This window comes from Lissotriton vulgaris, chromosome 10 (genome assembly GCF_964263255.1).
Source record: "Lissotriton vulgaris chromosome 10, aLisVul1.2, whole genome shotgun sequence".
Classification (NCBI taxonomy): Eukaryota; Metazoa; Chordata; class Amphibia; order Caudata; family Salamandridae; genus Lissotriton; species Lissotriton vulgaris.
Window position 1 is genome coordinate 73,071,567 of NC_141698.1, and position 13,682 is coordinate 73,085,248.

Sequence of the window (13,682 nt, forward strand, 5' to 3'; positions counted from 1 at the left end):
GCTATGGAAATGCCCAAAAATATGGGTGTTGTCAGTGCCAGCTTTTACCTTTATTTGTCTTATGCACTGTAAGAACTGACACAATGAAATCCATAATGGCCTCCGGGTGGTCATACTCCACAGGTGCTTCGCTGAGAACGTGTACTCTGCAGAGATGTATAAAAAACAGAAACAGGCGATTAGAATTCATCTGGTCTCTCACTTTGCTGCTTAGGCTGTGCAATCACTGTACAATGTGTTCATGTCTCAGATGTAACTAGCCCCCTGCTGGGATGGTTGGGGGTGACCTTGACGAGGCACTGAAATGTGTAATCCTTTCATTGGAGGATTCCAAGTGGGCAGAGGTCACTATTCAGTCATGCTGCTCAACCAGACGCATTCCTTCATGCGGTCACACACATGAATTCATACACCCTGATCCGTCATTGTGAGGACAGGGGCGTAATAGGCAAGGGCGCCCCCAACTCTTAAGGCCCCACTCTAACCCTTATGGTTAAGTGAGCCCAAGGCTCAAGAATATCTGTGAGATATGGGATACTCAGGGGGTCCATTTTTAACATCCCTTTTGGGGGGGGGGGTATCATTTTGCATTACTCTACTGAGACAGGGAGGGACTTGAGCAACACAATGTGTGCAACCATTCCGTTTCCATGGAGGCAGATGTCAAGTTCCAAGTAATTAGAAACCTCAATTCGTTCCCGGCCCTCTACAAAGCCTGGCCGTGTAGCTTGACTGGATAAAAACACAAGCGGTTTGACCTAGCAACAGTGTTTCCAAGAGGAAGTGCTCTGTCCTATTGGCATTTTTGGGGGAAACGTGGCCCATAACATGCACAGCACACAACAACACATTCATGTGCTTGCACACTTAGACACACGCACATACTAAATTTGCAAACCTAAACTATAAGGAAAAACATCTATGTAACAACAAAACCCCCATCCATTTCCTTATCACCGCCCTGCTTTTTTTAAGCAGCTTGCACTGGTAAAGGAAAATCTCCACTTGACTTATGACCCGGATCCCCTCAATGTGACAAAGCTAACTGCCATGTGAACCAGAGTTTGAGCGCCTTCCGTTATCTAACCCATTCTCTAGTTGTCTGTGTTTAGCAGCCAGCCGCGGCCCGAGCAGGTAAGAGTGATGGAGCGGTGGGGCTGAGTGGGGTAGGGAGGGATTTTGACAGACGATGACGAAGGAAAAAGGAATTAATAATGAATTCTTCCTCGTCGTCGTCCGTCGAAATCAGCCCCCCCACCCCCTGGCCCCACCGCCTTTACCTGCACAGGCTCGCCTGTTAGCAGTCAACGCGGCCTCTGCAATTTACAGAGCCAACATTACACATCGGGCTCGCAGAGAGCTGCTCTTTGGTCTTGTAATGGCGATACATCCTTGGAACCACTGCTTCATTTGTTTATAAAACTCAGATCCACTACCCTTTTCTTAACGGCCTGCACTGTCGAATTTCAGGGCTGCCCCGTCTTGGTTCCACCTCATTCCTCTCTATTCCACCCCTCCACCCTTCTAGACTCTTTATCTCACTCTTGCAAGTTCCTTTCCATCTCTGCTTTCTCCCTTTGTCACTGTTTATGTCTTCCACCCTCTCTCTCTCTCTTGCTAATACTCTGTGCATCCACCACCTTTAGCCACCAGCACAAAGTAGGCACTGCCTATAACCCATAAACTTTCTCTGTGCAAGGCATGGGCCCCTGAGCACAAAGTTCATCTATGTTTGCTTGCCCCCAACTCTATGAGCCGGCCAAGGATTGCCTTTGTACTTACATGGCTGCAAGATTGCTGCATGACAGGTCTATAGGAAGGGATCCCAGGACCTTTGCGTTGAGGCTGATGATGAGGTAGCTTAGCTTGTTCTTGAACCACTCTGTGTAGTCACTGGGATTGAATGTCAGCAGCACAGAACCTATGCGACAGAACATGCCCTCTAGAAGTATTCTCCTTACATCTGAGTTTGTCAGCTGTGTCACTGATGACTGGAATGAAAAGGACAATGCAAACAATGTAACTTTTTAGATTTGAAAACAACAACGAATAGGAAAGAAACAGTCTCATTAACGTTTCAGGATAAAGAAGAATCCTGGTTATCCAGACTCCCCCGTGCGGTAGTTAGGCTCAGAGGCTTGGTGGGTTCAGCTAATGCTGTCATGATCCCAGAATTCATGTCCACACAGCTGAAGTTTTGTTTATTTTTTTTTTTAAAAGGTTTAATATAGAGGGAACTCAACTCGACCCGAAGGTATCAGAGTGCTTTACACGAGCACCAGTTATGTTCCAGTTAGGCACAGGGAGATTATGTGATTTACCCAGAATCACAGGATATTGAGGCAATGCCGAGACTCGCACCCAGTTCCCCAGCTTCAAGGTCGACCTCTCTAGCGGTTAGGCTACATCCTGGTTGCTTGCAGCAGAGAAGGGGACTGTGAGTCCTGGGATCATGGTAGAGGAACATGACATTGTGAAACTGTGAGGTGCTGATCTCAGTTGCAAAAAGAAACTTGAGTCTGGGCCTGCAGTCATCATCTTGTCAAATGTAATAGGCCTGAGATGGCAGTCCCACACTGGAAAAGGGGGAATAACATAAGGGGTGAAAAATACCCTTTTTGACCTCAACCTGCCACCTCATCCTGAGACATATGCTAACATAGGTGTATGCCTGTGCAAAGCTAATTCTACTACAGAACACTAGGTATTTAAGTTTATTTTACTTAGAGCATTCTTGGGCATGAAAGAAAAATTGAAGGTCTTTGAGCACATTACAATCAGACATCAGAATTGCACTTTTTTAGTACTGATGTAGAAATTAATTCAAATAGGGATTTGAAATCTAAAAAATGCATAGCTAAACCTGTTGGATTTTGTACATTTCCGGGTAGGACCAATACACATTCAACACAAGGGAAAGGTGTGAGGTTTTTGTGAGTGCGACGAGAGAGGGTGGAAGTAGGGGCGGTGGGAGATGTCTCTCTGGAATATAAAATGTCTAATTGTGAAATTTTGATGTAGAGTTTTTGGAAAACTAGAACTGCCACTGCAACAACTGACCAAAATGAAAGAATTCGACAGATAAGTACAAAAGATCTTTTTAGGTAGATTGTCCCAGCAATGATAACACAGACTTCAACTGGATTTCAGATTCACCTGCAGGGCAACAATCTTGCTTGCTTAATTTGTAAAATAAGTGCTGCAGCACAGCATTTTCCTTAGAAACCCGCCGGCTGCCGATTGTCAGTGTGCAGAATACCAAGGCTGCCTAGTTTTGATTTCAACTCAGGCCTCATTCTTCAATCACCATACTCTCCTTCTCCTCTGATCTCATTCTTGTCAGTTCTTTTTCACCCCTGCTTTCTTTCACTGCTTTTTAGTCTTTCCCTTCTTCCTTCGTCCCCTCCTTTGCTGCCTTTTTCTCTCTTTTTCTAGTTCAAAGGCTAAAGATGAAAAATAAGTTCCAACCCCAAAAAGGAGCACGAGTCAACCACCGGCTCAAATGAAGCATCGATCACTTAGTGCTGAACATGTGCAATGTTGAACAATTCATCAGTACCTTACTCGGCCCCGTAGACTTCTTCTAAACTATTCAACATTTTCATTGCAGGACAATTTTTCTAACACTCCCTGGTGAATACAAATACTCACCTTCAAATCAGAAAAAAATCGTTTTAATTTTTTTTTTTTAGAGTTTTATTTAGTGTGAACTAGACCCAAAACATCAGGTATCAGAGCGCTTTACATGAGCACCAGTTTCGTTACAGAAGGACACACTCATTTTGTTAGGAACAGGGAGATTAAGGGCCAGATGTAGGCGGCCAAATACTAATGCTGAAATTCACAGAATGTAGCAATGTAGGTGAGTTTAAACCTACTAGCAAAATAGGGAATCGCAAAATTGTGATTCCTTATTTTGCTCTTGCATATAAGGAATCGGAAATTGTGATTCCTTAAATGCAATGTATGTAGCACAAAAGAAAGTGCACTTTTGCCTTAAGAAATCGCTAATTACCACCAACTTCAAGTTGGTGGTAATTAGCGATTTCCTTTAAAAAAGCACTTTTTTGCTTTTTTTAAAGTGCCATGTGGCACACATTCATGCCCTTGGGGCATGTATGTGCGCCACATGTGCACACATGCACATTTCAGGGGTGTAACAGGGTGTCCTTTTGACACCCTGGCACCCTTGAAATAGCTCCCGCTATTTGCGATTCTTTAATACCGAATCGCAAATAGTGAATATCTTCCCATTCATTGCTATGGGCCTCCTAGCCAATAGGAAGGAATGGGTAGGTATTCCTTATTAACGAATCTCAATTTGTGATTCGTTAATAAGGAATATTAAGGAATCACTAATATTTTAGCGATTCCTACCTACATTTAATTTTGCGAGTCCTTAATTGAATCGGTAAAATTCGCTATTAAGGACTCGCAAATTTGATTTTACCTACATCTGGCCCTAAGTGATTTGCCTAGGATCACAGGATGTTGTAGCATCGTTGCCGAGACTCGAACCCGGTTCCCCTGCTTTGAGGTCGACCGCTCTAGCCGCAAGGCTACATCCTCTCCCTGTTGTTGGAAGTACATATTCTGTAACAAACTAATTTAACTCGTGGGGCAAGAATGACCACAAGTAAAAACTCTTGTTTCTGAGTGTAATATTTTACCCAACCCTAGTGGTAGTTAACTTCGGCAGCAATTGAAAAGGTCTGAGTGAGGTTAAGGGGATACGGTCAACCTAATTGAACCGATTTTCACAGTGAAACACAGGTGCTACTCTTTACCTGTTGTAACTGGGCATTGAATTCATCCAGGAAAGCGCCAAAACTGGTGTCGGCCACGGCTTCAATGACCCTTCCGGCTGCTGCAGAGTTCTGCAAGTCTGTTACCATGTACTGGGCAAGTTGTTGCGGGGTCAGTACATGCAAGGCTGACAACTAAACAACAAGAACAAGAAACATGGTTATTGTCTTTATGTTCTGAACAAGTGCTAAAGTCATGCACATTTGAGTGGACACAGGCAATATACATTTGAAGCAGGTTTGGTAAATGCTAAAGCAATAGGTTGCTCATTAAACACATCTGGAAATGGTGAGAGTACATTTCACACACTGTACACCCGGTCCGGGTAAAGAAATCTGATTCTGTTTATCCGCTTACCTATCGGGCATGGCGGGGGATGGGAAGTGGGGGTGAGGGGGGAGTGATAGGGGTACGGTACCAAATACAGATGCTCACTTTCAATTTGTGATCTCTTTAACCTTGGTTGTTAAAAACCAGGGTATCAGAATATGGTTGTCAGAATGGCACCTGCTACATTAATGCAGTGTCCTAAATACAATTATGGATGTGTAACAGTCAATAACAGGAATGTTCTCATCAAAGGGTTCAGAGTGACATCAATTAGACAACAAGAGCACTCGGATGTCACTCAGAGTCCAAATTAAAAAAAACACCGGTGCTATTCACTTTTATCCCGTCTATAATTTTATGGTATGTATCGCTTACCCAAAAGTGTATGTCCCTGCTTTCAGCTGCTATGGAGAGGAGTAATGGGACGCCACTCATAACATGACCTCTCCTCCCGGTCCCAAATGGCCTCTGGTCACCTGATCCCCCACAACCCTCTGTGACCTCCCTCAATATTCTCTAGTCTTCAGAAACTGTTCTCGCTGCTCTCCAGATGCACACACTGACAGGATCTGGGAAGCCTGCAATAGCAGCCTGGAATTCCTTTATGACATAGCAAAAGTGGCAAACAAATTCTATTACACACAGTTGCAATGACTAACTAGAGTTATACTCTGAGATTCACGCCAGTGGCTCTCAGTAGCAGCCATACACAACATAAGTATCTAGTCATGGTACTTAATAGAAAGTCTTCACCCAATATGACAATATTTTTGCAAACAATATTTAAGTCACAATTTTTATACCAGACAATATTTTTGCAAGTTAGATTTTGACATACAACTGTTGTCAAACGCCTTACTCTTGCTTTTGTGATGTGAGTAATTTGGGCTTACAATGTAGGGGATTTACAGCCCCATCGCGAGCTGATTTGGCCAAATCATTGCCAAGATCCACAATAGGCTTTGGGGTGGGGTTGTGTTTCCATAATATAGGTATCATGCATATATGGTCCTTTTGTGAAAAGCGGACGAAACCTTACACTCATTAAATGAACATTTATGTCTGTGATCCAGACTTTACTTTGTGAACTAGGACGATTGAGTCCGGAGTTACTTGCAACCTTGATAGTATTCGTCTGACGGAATTGATCCCGATCACAAAAACATGGTTACGTGGTGTGATCGGATTTTATGTAACTGAATGCAAGACTTCTTCATAGAGCATGCCAACACTGGTGTATGAGCCAGTAATTGTCCAACTCTCTTCTTTTTTTTGAGTGGCAGAAGAAGCCAGGGCCTGGAAGATATGTTCATTACGTTTGTAAGAGGCTGTGGACAATCAATATATCAAATACTTTTGAATCATGGATCAGATGCATTTTGATCGCACTTCTGTCAGACTTCTTGTGCCTGTACTCTTGTTACGAGTCAGGGGAGCAACTGCCGGATAGATTCCTACTCAGCTTATTCATTTGAGATCTGCTTTCCTAAGTGTTCCACCACCAGACCCACTTTTTTCAGGTGGTAATTCGTCCTGGTAAGGTTACATGAGACTTTGGATGCAGTAGTAGCCAAGCCTCACCCCCACCCTCACACAGAAGTCCTGCCTTGTAACGCCCACACCTCTCGCCTGCTGCAAGACTTATTTGCTGGAAAGCATTTGTGTGATTAAATCTGTTTATAGGTGTTGAACCAAATGTTCTGAAATAGAAGATTGGGTTACACTCCTACTTGCAGAAATTAGACATATATGGGACCACAGATTTAAGAATCAGAATTTGTATCAAAATATAATATTGTGGAAGTCCACCAATGCAAATCTAGTGCAGTGTGTCAGTGATCAGACTTGAGTAGTGTGATACTGTGAAAGCAGCAAATGTACACTTCTAGGGTTACTCCAGCACTTGGAGTACATTTTCATTTTTTTTGGATCTTGCAAAGAAATCCATGAAGGGTACTGGGAATCTAGGTAAATTGAACCATTCCAGGAATACTCACAAGTGCAACCAGGTGTATAACCCTGTATGCATAAATAGGATGCAACTTTTCATCTATCGTTTTATGGTCTGGTCTTACAGCGCAGATGTCGCCAGACAATTATGTGAGAATCTCCAGGGGAGGGCTTTGGCTCCGCACTCATGTTGGGAGTCATGAGTACATCTTTTTGGGCAGACGTTTTGCACTTCCACAAAAAAGTGTCCTCCACACAGCTGTGATCATTTGGTGTATTTATCTAGCTGTCTGACTTGACCTTTTAGGGGCACACCCATGACAATGTAATGCTAATAAAGTGACATAGCCAACTAGAAAATTAATGGTGCTTTTTTCAGGCTGCAGCTCAGATCGGAGGGAGCTGTCATTCCTACCGACCCAAATTCAATATTGAGGCGCGCACACGCCGCATCTAAACCGGAAGTGCACTTCCTGCCTTTGACACTGGTAACTTTGCATGCGTTTCCAATGAGTTTGTGGATATTCATCACCTTTTTGGGTGTAACTGCACAAAATGCCCATACATATGACCCTGCAGTAAAACTCAGTCACAGATAATTCTGCCAATCCTGGCACCGTGAATCACGACTGGGATTATCTATGCGCAAAGGGGACATGTTGGCACTTAAGTGAACCTGGGAGTGCTAGGTGCTTTATAATTAGTCAGTGCTTCTACATCTAAATGTTGAGTGATGCTAACAATCAGTTGAGAAAATAACACATTTAAAAACACGGTGTACATACCGGGTTGAAATTTGGATCCAGTGTGGTGAAATCATTATAAACGCAGTGGGTGCTGAATGGGCCAAAGTTCATAGTGATCCATTGTGCGCCGCCATCACTATTTGTGGTGCAAGGGTTTCCTGAAGAAATTAAAACATAACAAGAATATTTCATATTAACGAGTTCTGAAAATACATTTTGGAATTAATTATCCCTCCAAAACCAAGCCAGGACAGGCCTGGTGTTTATAGTGCCTTGGAACACCTGGTGCCAGCAACCTAGTGGCATTTGAAGAGTTAAGTGTGAACAGTAACAGGCAGAGCTGTAACACATCATCACAAGGTAAATCAGACTCTGGTCTGCGATGGAAACAACAGATCCTTGAGAATCCTGGCCTGGACCACTAAACACAATATGAGACCTTAACAAAGGCAGAGTATGTGCTACATAAAAAACAATAACCTAACATGTAGCCTTCTATGGTCAAGTAAAGATCAGAACATTGTCACTGGAACGTGGCATGCCTTTGATCAAGGATTGGGTGAACGTCAGGTATGACTTATAATTCAGAACCGTTCACAAGCTCCTGTTTGTGCAAAGGATTGGAACTTAAGCCTCTTCTCTTAATCGGAGCCTGAGTGGTACAAAAAATATATTTAGCAGGAAACTTTATCTGCAGGTGAAGTTGAGCAAAGTTTGGAAAAGTTTTGAACATCACACAATTTTGCCTTCGGAAATGTATTTCTGTACATGATGCCTGATCGAACTGTGTATTTTTTGGTGTGCCACCACCGTATCAGATTTTTAATACTATGCTACCCTAATCTATAAAACAAAACTACTGACTGCTAAAATATTGGCCAGAATAGATTTAGGGCCTCATTTACAATGATTTGGCGTAGGGTAACACCCCAAGTCTTTTTGCTGCGCCGCCCTACACCAGATCGAAAGGGCAGGAAGGCACCACATTTACGAGATATGGTGCATTCCTGTCCTTTCATCCAGTGCCGGTGTCCAATTTGGTGCCTAGCACCAACGCAGGCAACCATGCACCATGGTGCAAGAGTGTCTGCATTGTTGGCAGGATTGTTTTCGAGCAGGAAGGGCACCTTGGATGGAGGTGTTTTCCTCTTTCTATGTGTGCTGCAGAATGCCAGGTTTACAGATCCTTGTAAATCCGTGAATGCATTAAAATCCATGGGTGTTGCGTAGGAATACCCCCCACTACGCTCATGAAACGCCTGACGCAGTGTAAGGCAAAGCAGCGACTTGTGCTGTGTTGCCTTACACCATATGTACAAGGCCATGAAAAGGCAAGCAAAGTGGCTTTGGGTGGCCTCGAAGATCTGGGTCTGCACTCTTTGCAGCCAAGCATCATAAAAAGTGACACACCGGCAGTGCAAGGGGCTTCTAAATATGCCCCTTAGTATATATAACTCAACACATAAATACCTTGTAAATACACATATATCTGCAAGGTAGGTAGATGTAAAGTTAAGAAAAGTAAACCTGTCCTAGAACACCAACATTTTGGCCACAATATTTGTATAGTCAAATATTTTTGCACTCCTCAATCTGACTGACAAGTGGTTTTTCGGACTGACAAACATGGCTTTCTTCAGACTTCTGTTGGGGTTGCTCCTTATCTGATTTTTGGTTAGAATGCATGGGAGTGAATGCTACTGACCCAGTTTAGATTAGGGTCTATTAGGTGATTGCTATGTTTTCCACTAGGAAAGTTCCCAACAACAGACATTTGTATCTGTCCATGTGATGAGCACTCCCCCTAGACTCTGTTGCACTTTGTGTTTTTCTGTAATACTACCTTTCCTCGACGAAAATATATTTATTGCCTCCGTTACGAAGATTTAGGTTCAGCAAATGTAGAATGCCACTGGTTTTTCTGCAGGAGCTAGATGATTATGATGTATATTAAGCAAACATAGAAGATGGACGGAGAGCTGAAACTCTTCAGACACACCCTCAGTCACAGATCTGGGTCGAATCCATCATCGTCCTTTAGTTCACTTCGCCACCCCAGTTCAGACCCAGCCATATGCAAATCGGTCTTGACCCTGTGCCTCATGGGAACAGCCCAGCCCGAACTGCCAAGCCATGTCTTCCCTGGACGGGAAACAAGCATCCTGGGACTGGTTTTGGGCTAACAGCCCTCACAATCCAGGATTGCTTGAATTCAGTGGCAAAGATGTATTTTATGCAGTTGCCTGCTTTCTGAAAAGCAAACTGCGCCCGAGAAAAGTCTTGTTGTTCTAGAGAGCCATTTTTGATTATGAATTATTGACCTGCTTGTTTTAACACTGCTTATGAACTTTACCACACTTATTTTTCGTATAAAATCAGCTTTTTCCAATTGAGGAAAATGTTTATTTTTAACTGTGTCTGTATTTTATTATATTTAATGTCTGTATTTTTCTTACAAAATTTGTTTTTGAGAAAAATGTGTTATATTGAACCAAGATTTCTCTGTTTTACTGATAAGGATCTGTCCATATTAAGACACTGGAAACAGATCTTACATATAGTGTATTTGACTTGCGGAAAAAATTATCTCTTAAAAATCTAAAACATTGTAAAATTTCTTTTTTTAAGAACCTAGTGGTTTCATTTATGTAATTTAAATGTGGTTTTATGTATCTTTTATGATATACTATTTTATGATGACGTAAAGACAAATCTGATTAATTGATTGATTGACTGTAAAGCAGTTTTTCTGACTGGCAAACATGACTTTCTTGAGTTGAGAGACATAAACTGTCCCAACATTATTTATAGCTCTCACTGAGGAGTTAAACTGACACAAGAATACACAAGCGGAGCAGTTGGGCTAAGATTACAAGTAGAGTTCAGGAAGCGCTGTCTGACCTGAGACCGGGGTGCATCCTACTCATGTATTTCCAGTTGTAAGATATGCTCACTCATGGAAAAATACTTTTCCATGTGTAATCATGTCCTACATCTGGAAATACCTAAGTAAATCATGCCTAGGTCTGGAGTCAGACACAACTACTCACAGGAAATCCTTTGTAGATCAGGCCCGGATATTCCGGGATAACTCGGATCAAAGGCGGGAAGAGGACACAAATACTCATGAAATAAACTGGTCTCTTGCTCTAAGGGTGCCTTTAGCTTGATCATCACCTTGGAAGACCTCACCTATTTTCACTTTCAGCAATGCCAGGTGGTATTTGACAAAGTCTTTCACGTCAATTCTGCTCCCTTCAGACATTTGATTGTAGCTATGGCCCAAGACCTCGATTCTGTTGTCCAATGAGTGAGAAAGAGGAAACAGTGAGATGGTTATTGTGAAAACAGCACATTTATATATTCTATAGAATATAATCTGTCCCTGGCTCTCCCAGGGACTGTTCAAACAATGCAATTCAGCATGCGTAGAGGAGCGAATATTAAATCATTCCACACTCTGATTCCTATTACATTTCAAATGCGTCTTTTCTAGTCCTGCATTTCCATATGTTCTGCATCACATTCCTCAAGTTTTTCCACTGATTTTTTCCACCACCCTCCTATATAACTGGAGTAACTGGCGCCCGTGCCAGCAATTTCTGCACCACTTGTAAATGGACCTTGCAAGAGCATAGATATGTGTGGGGTATGCATCAGCACATGGTCATAAATTTTCCTAAGCTACACCTTCCTAACCCCACTTCTCTAGCCCATCTCCAGGAAGCCTAGCTCACATCAAAATCTAGTGTGTAAATTTCGAACAAGAACATAAGTTACACACTTTTATGCCAGTTCCTACATTTTAGTAAATGTGGTTACATATGACTAAATCATACATTTTATACTAGCGTACAACCGATGTAAATTTGAAAACTCCATGCTAAATTGTGACCTAGTGTTTATTTTTACTACTTACAGCCAAACTCTATGCAGAAACATTCTGGAAGCGCAAAGTCATAACTTACATGCTTTGTAATGATGAGCAATCAATGTTTTCTGGGATCAGTTGCAGGGTTGTGGCATTTAGGCTGGGATTCATAAGAGACAGACCACCTGAGAAAAACTGGCTCCATTCATTAGGTGTGAAAGTTGCAAATGTCCCATGGACACCATTGATGATCAGGTATAGCATTTCATCTCTGACCTGGGTGTTCTTTATAGTTATCTCTTTCTGCAAAGATAGAAATATATTAAAATGGATATTTTAAACCTAAGGCCAGGGTCAGTGACCAGAAAACAGGGTAATGGAAAAGTTGCACATTCCAGACAAATAATTCCTAAATTCTAAGTGAGGTGGATAGGTGGTTGAGGGTATTCAGTTGAAGCTCCCTCCCTCTGCCATGCACGTCCATCTACTAAATGGATCTTGCAGTATAGAAAGACATTTGCATACTTTTTCTCTGCTCCTAGACGTTTGCACATCAGTGATTTGTTTGAGCTTCTTTGGCACCAACAGGTAAGCTCGCTCGCACTAGACATTTCAATAATTCCAAATTCTATGAAACCAACCAAATACAAAAAACACGTGTGCTAATTTTCTGTAAGACGGATTGCTATTATGTGATACATTATTGCTGCTATCTTCTTAGGTCATGAATTTTTTTTTAATTGGAAATTCTATGAAAACTGGTTAAGGTTTCCTAGTCTTTTTCACTGATATGCATTCACAAAAATCCCTGAGGAGGTTGAAGAGACATCACACACCCTTTGACCCCGGACATCACATGAATGACCTCTTGTCTCACTCTTAAACCCTCTGTTCCCTCAAATTTGCTAGTAACAGATGATGGCAAGGCCAGGAAGAGGAAAGTACAGAAAGTAAACAGGCCCCAGGAGCCCTGTTTTGGTTACTGCTATAGCCTTCAGGACCCTCCTGAGGCCAGGGTAAGCAAGAGCAATGCAGCGTTACAAAGTCAGGGGTAGCAGCTAGTAGTCTTAAGAATGCACTTCAAATCACAAAGGGATAGCTTAGAAAGGAATATAGAGGACATTCTGTTAAGTTGTGCATTTGCTATGTAGAAGTCTGTGAGCGGGGTACATAGGAATGAGGAATTTACCACACCCCTTAAATCCCGACGTTCGCAGAGTGAGTTAATTACTAAAGACTTCACATATTGGTATTATCTTATTGGTGATCTGGCCACATGTGTCACACCCTTGCTGAAGAGCACCCTGCCAAACAGCGAAACCAATTTGTTTTGATATATGTGTAGACATACATTGGTGTTGAATACAAACGAGTAGATGAGTAACAGAGGCGAATCAGGTTTGTCGCTCGTGTACCTCTTGACAAATGTGTGACTACACAGGATGCCACCTCCCTTCTGACCATGAAGTTTTAGTTCCTTAGAGTTAGGGAACCTTGATTACCTGCGTTGTCAAGGTAGGATTTACGTTCTGACAACTCTGCACTTTATACTTCCTTAGTGTAGGGAGTAGATAGGGATCCTCTTTGGCCCGGTCGAATGGCTCTGACCGGTATCAGCATGCATGTGGGCAGATGCATGTTGGCTGAACACGGATGATGGGTCATTGCACCTACTTACCATCCCCCCTGTTGCGTTTAGCTGTGCTTAATAAAGGATTTAACTTGGGTTTGCCTTAAGGTATTTTGAGTTTGTCTGGATCCCTTTTTGTCCAGTTAGCTTGCATCAAGAACTCCCTTCGAATGAGGTTGAGTCCGCTTTGGTAGCACCATCTTACAAGTGTGGAATGAGGTCGCCGATAATAAGCAAGCCACAAGTAGTGAGTGATGCCGCCTCATGCAATCTAATTGCCACTATAGGATGAGAGATATGCCCTCATGATCCCAAGACGGTGACTTTTTTCGAAATGTACGTGGTAAGG

At 42.5% G+C, this 13,682-nt stretch overlaps 1 protein-coding gene across 2 annotated transcripts in view; it reads right to left on the minus strand.

Moving 5' to 3' along the window:
- Positions 1 to 13,682, minus strand: part of LOC147684692 (uncharacterized) — a 197,845-nt gene that overhangs the window by 33,422 nt on the left and 150,741 nt on the right. For both annotated transcript variants that reach the window (XM_086940528.1, XM_086940527.1), the window contains 6 exons: positions 11,801 to 12,006; positions 11,025 to 11,128; positions 7,872 to 7,990; positions 4,788 to 4,940; positions 1,783 to 1,991; positions 49 to 146 (listed from right to left, as the gene is read on the minus strand). In XM_086940528.1, the coding sequence (XP_086796654.1) occupies positions 49 to 146; positions 1,783 to 1,991; positions 4,788 to 4,940; positions 7,872 to 7,990; positions 11,025 to 11,128; positions 11,801 to 12,006 (889 nt within the window). The remainder of the gene's footprint in view (positions 1 to 48; positions 147 to 1,782; positions 1,992 to 4,787; positions 4,941 to 7,871; positions 7,991 to 11,024; positions 11,129 to 11,800; positions 12,007 to 13,682) is intronic.